This window comes from Copadichromis virginalis, linkage group LG18 (assembly GCF_057382275.1).
Source record: "Copadichromis virginalis isolate Kocher_CV1m ecotype Utaka linkage group LG18, C_Virginalis_male_GT1.1, whole genome shotgun sequence".
In the NCBI taxonomy this organism is placed as follows: Eukaryota; Metazoa; Chordata; class Actinopteri; order Cichliformes; family Cichlidae; genus Copadichromis; species Copadichromis virginalis.
The window spans coordinates 29424129-29430871 of NC_140635.1; the positions used below are offsets into that span (position 1 = coordinate 29424129).

The 6743-nt window shown below is 42.3% G+C and overlaps 1 protein-coding gene across 2 annotated transcripts; it reads left to right on the forward strand.

The window, feature by feature from the left end:
* Positions 1 to 3598: 3598 nt before the first annotated feature.
* LOC146688233 (uncharacterized) lies at positions 3599 to 5142 on the forward strand. 2 transcript variants are annotated; one of them, XM_085438931.1, is made up of 3 exons: positions 3599 to 4300; positions 4482 to 4856; positions 4968 to 5142. In XM_085438931.1, the coding sequence occupies exons 1-3, from the start codon at positions 3905 to 3907 to the stop codon at positions 5022 to 5024; spliced, it is 828 nt and encodes a 275-aa protein (XP_085295057.1). In that variant the 5' UTR covers positions 3599 to 3904; the 3' UTR covers positions 5025 to 5142. The 2 variants fall into 2 exon arrangements, with proteins under 2 accessions (XP_085295057.1, XP_085295056.1); XM_085438930.1 differs by having other exon boundaries at positions 3599 to 3761; positions 4018 to 4300; positions 4482 to 5142.
* The last annotated feature ends 1601 nt before the right edge of the window (positions 5143 to 6743 follow it).

The following is a 6743-nucleotide window of genomic DNA, read 5'->3' on the forward strand; positions in this document are numbered from 1 at the left end:
GAGCAATGTGTGTGTGTGTGATGGAGAGATGGGGGTGTTCTGGTCTCTCTTAAAACTGGGTGACTCATAGGATAGGAATGACCTTCCTCCCGAATAAGAGTAAACCAGTCTCTGCTTCTCTGTGTCTCTCTGACACACACACACACACACACATTAATTTTTGTCACATGGACTGAAAGAGAGTTCTGTAGAGGGATTACTGTAGAAGAAAAGTGTCTAGAAAACTATCATACTCAGACACTGCTGCAGCTTATTTTCTCACAGTTCCATGGAAAAGGTCACAAGGAACAATTTATTTGCGCCTGTTGCAAACAACTGCAAATGCACATGAAGGGCAACATGGGCAGGGGGGGAAATAAAAATGTTAAGAGCTGTGCAGTGAAAAAGCAGACAAACATTTTTGCTGTCTGTAATGAGCGCAGAACAAACTGAGTGCAGATATGGGTTATTTGATGTGCTTTAATCTCTGTGATGGTCACTGGGTGTGTGAATGTGAGCCATTCTTTCAAGAGGTTTTCCAGAGCAGTTCTTGATCTGTATGTATATGTGAACAAATGCCAGGATATTACATATAAACATTACACAAGTTAACATTAACCCCCATTTTTTGCTTCTTTTGGCAGTCTCTCTCTTCATCCAGATGTGCTTTGTCTTTAGACAAAACAGCTGGTAGTTGTTACCTCTTTGCATCTCTCTCTCTCTCTCTCTCACACACACACACACACACACACACACACACACACACACACACACACACACACACACACACACACACACATGCTCACACACAGACACAGACACACACACACACACACATGCTCACACACACACACACACACACACACACACACACACACACACACACACACACACACACACACACACTTAAATTTCTTCTTCTCTGTTTTTTTCTTTTTTTCATTTCTTTCACCCTCTGAGGAGGTTTAATGCATAACCATTTCCAGAGTTCTAGAGAACTATAATAGACAAACACTTTTTTGCCGCTTTTTTGGACACATCTTGCAAAAACATTTTCTACACTTTCAGCGAATTTCCTTGGAAAAAGTCTGTACTGAGGTCTGAGGGCAGGACAGCACAGAAAGGTCCAGTCCCCTCAGAAAACAGAAGGAGCACGGGAAATTGCAGAAAAGCTGCAGAACAGCCAACACAAGTTATGTGCTTGGCACCACTGTGCAAGTGCATAGCTGCATGCATGCAACAGATTTAAAAGGTGCATGCAAATGTAAATCATGCATGGCAACATGCAACTGGACACACCCATGCATATGCGCATAAAAGAACATGCACACTGGGGAAAGATCTGTGGAACAATCTGATAAGCGCCGTTCGGGCTCAGGTCATTTTGAAATTACTTGGACACAGGAAGTTATGTACCAAACAGTACAGAGATACACACACCCCGAACAGAAGTGAATGTCTGGTGCACACATAAATGCTGCACAGTCAAGATCTGAACAAAAAAATCAGGATCACTGGAGGGGAAAACAGCAGATTTAGTGAGGCAGTCTCAACGAATTTCTCCTGAATTCTGACTAAGGAGATTTAATTTAAAACATGTGTTTCGCATTGAGCAATAGAGAAGAAAATCAAACATTTGTGTCTGTGGATACAGAGTGATGAAGAGGCAAATATTTTAAATAAATCATGGACAGTTTTTGCTAAACGAATTCCTTCTCTTGTCCTTTTCTGCAAAGAGGTCAGCAGTCCTGTATCTTGTCTTGCTAGGGGCATTTCAACAGGCTGATACTTGCCGTCACAATGGGTAGCACTTTGGAAGCTGTACAAGACTACTGGCCTGTTACACTGAGAGATGGAACATTAAGCTGTCTTCAAATGGGAAATGGTGACGTTAGCACTTGGACATTTAGCAGTGTAAAACAGGCTGAAAAATTCTCCTCACTCTTTCCTGATTATCTATCAAAATTATTGTTTTATTTAAAAGAATATTAAATATTGTTGCAAAGAACAGGTAAAAAAAACCAAACATGTCTACAGCACAGCTAGCAACTCTTGGAGAATTTCCAGAGTTAATGGCAATGCTGCATGCTAATTTGCTAATCTCACAACCACACTTTTATCTAAGTAAAGTTTCACAATATATTTTTTTAGTTTTGTATGAAATGAAGATTAAACTCTTATGCATGAAATTTTTCATGTTCCACCAGGAAGAGGCCTTAGGACACACCGAGGAGATTACATCTCTCAGTTGGCCAGGGAATTCCTCAGTGTTCCCTCAGATAAGCTTGAGAAGGTGAATGGGGAAGGTCTGTACTTGTCTGCTTAGGCTTCTGCCCGGATAAGTGGATGAAAATAGATGGATAGGTAGATGGGTTTGTGTGGATGAAAATCCTTTGCACTCAGTAGTTACTGATACATAACCCATAGATATCACCAAATGCTGGTTCCTCCTTTGAGATGCTCTTCAAGGCCTTTACCATAGTCACCTTCAGTTGTTGTTTGTTTGTGAGTTTCTCTGCATTTGATAAGTGTATTTGGTAATACTGAAGCTTAAAGGAATTTGTTCAATTCTAAACTACCATTCGCTTTAATTTTCTGCCAAAATCTCTGGCGTCTGACGTCAGTTACATGAGTCGCTTACCTTGTCCGTCACTTCCGTCACTTACCTGCTGACATACCCTGACACTTTGACACTCTTGTTTTTGTCTTTCTTTATTCTTTTCCCTTTTTCTCAGTACTCTCCAGACTCTTTTACATGTTTTCTGGCAAAATCGAATCTGGCCTACCTGTTTTCGAGTGAAGCCAGTAGTTTGCGTCTTGTTGCAAACCCTCTGTATTTCCATTCTTATTTTGTCTCATTTTCATTATTGATTGTATAAGATCTCTATCTCCTTGACAGCGTTGTACACTTGGTAGGATGTTATGAAGACATTTTTCTTAACCGTAGAAATAATTCTCTCAGTTGTCTGCAGTTTAGTTGTTTTCTGTCTTCCAGATGTTTTGGTGTTGCTGAGCTGACCAGTACGTTGCCTGTTGATTTTACCACTCCCAAATATTTTTGCTATCTCCCTGATACGTTTATGATGTTTTTTAAGCCCGATGATGGATTTGCCCACTGATATCTCTTTGGCCATCATTGTTACTGAGAATGACATTAATCAGCTATCTGCTTAATTGCTTAATTTACAGTTTTTGCTCGTTGCTTGAACACTATAAACCCATGCTTAGACTAAAGTAACACAACTTGAAGCTTTTGTTACCATACCCCAAACACATGTACCCATACCTTAAACAAAAGTGCTGCTTTGCACTCTGGTTGCAATTATGCAACACACTTACTCCTTTATGCAACACACATGGTCCTGCATACTACACTCTATTTCATACATAAGACACTTCGTTCAAAAATGAAATTTCAGGGTGCCATTTGGAAAACACATGTATCCAAAATACAAAACACATCGGGTAATTGCAACCACTCAAATATACACCTGAAGGCACTTACTTGCAAAACTGAACACCAATTAGCCAGCCACAAAAAGCCCTCAGTTTAGCCAATTCAAGAACTTTGCAAGCATGGATGGAGGGAGAGCAAGAGGAAGAGGAGGAGGTCGTCAAAGAGGCCATGCACGGACCCATATTTCTGATGATATAAGAGCAACTTTGGTGGACCATGTCATCAACCACGGCCTGACTATGAGGGAAGCTGGGCAGAGAGTCCACCCACATCTAAGCCGCTTCACAGTGGCATCTGTAATAAGAAAATTCCGACTAGAAAACAGGTCTGTCTTCATCTCACTGCCTTCTACTCTACTCAGATGGTTTTCATAGTACTGTTCTACAGTTACCATATCAAGTGTACAGGGTATTGCAGGGTGCTAATGCTCCTTTTGCAGCCAAAGTGGTAGTTTCTGTGAAACATACCATGATTACTTATATTGAAGTACAGTGTTGTACAGTGGATGATACAGTATATACAGTGAAGTACTGTAAGAAAAATAAGCAAACCGATGACAATATGTGGTTGTATTTCTCTAGAATGACTCGAAGACCTTCTGGGGGAGGACGCCAACGCCTGTTCACACAACGGCAGGAACTTGCTGTTGTGGACCTAGTGAGGGCAGACAATGCCATCCGTCTCCACCAGCTACGACGGAAAATACTTGCAGACAGGCGAGTGTTCAGCAACATAGACCATGTGAGCATCACCACCATCAGACGCATCTTGGGTAAACACAGCATCACCATGAAGCAGCTCTACAGAGTCCCATTCGAGAGGAACAGTGACAGGGTCAAAGGACTTCGAGCTGAATATGTACGGGTACGTGTAACTGTCCCTTACATTTACAATAGAGTATTGGTGAAGTCCAGTAGCAGCTGAATATGTACCATATCAGTACCACATGGATCCATTCTGAGAGCTACACAGGTACCTGTGTGATGGGGTGAGGGTGCTGTATGTGTAGCACTGTAGTACAGTGATATGTTCCCCTTTTTTTCAGAGAATCTTGGCCATGGATGGAGCTGCACAGCCTCATGAATACATTTTCATTGATGAAGCTGGATTCGACCTGAGCAAAACAAGACGACGGGGTCGTAATGTAATTGGCCAAAGGGCAATTGTGCACGTCCCAGGGCAGCGCGGGGGAAACATCACATTATGTGCCGCCATATGCCTTCGAGGGCTTCTGCACCATCATGCAATACTAGGTCCATACAATAGCCAACACATACTCACATTTCTAGATGCTCTCCATGATATAGTTGTACAGAACAGACCAGATCAGCCCAGGTTTGTGGTGATATGGGATAATGTCAGTTTCCATCGGGCTGCTCTGGTCCAGGCCTGGTTCTCCAACCAAAGTCAACTTGAAGTGGTATGCTTGCCCCCTTACTCACCATTTTTAAACCCTATAGAGGAATTTTTTTCGGCTTGGAGATGGCGTGTATATGACCGCCAACTACATGCCTGCATGCCTCTTCTGCAGGCAATGGAACAGGCCTGCGGCGACATTCAGGTGACAGCAATCCATGGATGGTTTTGACATGGAAGAGGATATTTTCCCCGGTGCCCAGCGGGAGAAGACATTGCTTGCGATGTTGATGAGGTCCTGTGGCCAGACCCCAACAGACGGCGGGATCCATGAGCCCACGTATGCACAATTGTCATGGTTTTTTGTGTTTACAGTATAGTGTTTTTTCTATTACTGTATTATGGGGTTTTTTTTGTTTTGGTTTTTTTTTGCTTTATCTGAATTCATGGTACTGCAATGTACACTATTGAGTAGGTCTATTTGCTTTTTTGGTTGTTTGCAAATGTGTCTCCTGAAAATATGCCTTCTGAATGAACAATGGAAATCAAGGACTGCAGTGTTTTATGTAAAGAAGACTAGTGTGTTCCCCCTGATCTGTAAGTGTTTGCATATGATGCAAGTATGTGTCATTTTGTCAACAGAGTTACATTTTGACAAAGGAATGTTAGGTTTTGACAGCAGAGTTTAGGTTTTGGGAGTAGAGTTCCAATTTGGTGCAGCTGTGAATGGTATATTTCCCAGTGTTGTGTCATGTTTACTTGTGTTTAGGGTTTTGGCACAATGAGCAAAGTTTTGCAAAATGTGTTCAGGCAACGGGCAAAAACTGTATTATAACCAGGAATAACAAGGAAACAGGCCTCACCTGTTAGTGGGAAAGGGGAAGATTAAAAAGAGAAAAGAGAAATAAGAGCTAAATACAAACTCTCAGAAAGAGAAGACCGCAATTAAAGAGTAAAAAGAGAGGTACGAAAAAGACGTCTAGCAATCTGAGCTTAAAGCAGCATAGCTAAGGGAGGGTTAAAGGTCACCTGATCCAACCCTAACTGTATGTTTTTATAAAAAAAAGAAAAGAAAGAAAGCTCTAAGCCTAATCTTAAAAGTAGTGAGAATTAGGGTTAGTCTTCTGGATCCAAATTGGGAATTGGTTCCACAGGCCTGAAAGCTGCAGGCTCTGCCTCTCATTCTACTTTTAAATATGGCCTGTAACTGGTAATGGTATAGCGCTTTACTAGTCCATAAGGACCCCAAAGCGCTTTACACAGTCAGTCATCCACCCATTCATGCACACATTCACACACTGGTGATGGCAAGCTACATTGTAGCCACAGCCACCCTGGGGCGCACTGACAGAGGCGAGGCTGCCGGACACTGGCGCCACCGGCCACGATCACCCTCCATAGTAAATACCATAGTAACCACAAGTAAGCCAGCAGTCTGACAACAAAGTACTCAGTTAGGATAATAAGGCACTATGGCATCTTTAAGTTATGATGGGGCCTGATTATTCAAGACTTTGTATATGAGAAGGATTTTAAATTTGATTCCCTGATTTAGCAGGGAGCAAATGGTGAGAAACTAATATGGGAGAAATATGCATTTTGGATCAACAGAAGACTTTCCAGGGAACTTTGAAAACAGCCTGACAGTAATGAATCACAGTATTCCTGCCTATGAGTAACAAATAATGTGTATGTGTTAGTCCCCATAGGGAAATTACTCCTCTGCATTTAACCAATTCACCCAGTGAAGCAGTGGGCAGCCACCAATGCAGCGCCCGGGGAGCAGTGTGTAGGGACGGTACCTTGCTCAGGGGTACCTCAGGGTAGCCGTTCAGTGGAGTCAAAACCCCGACCTTCTGATCATGGGGCAACCACTCTACCTACCTGCCCCAAATGGACTAGCTTTTCAAAAATGACTCCAAAATTCCTCACACTGTTAGCAGACATCAGG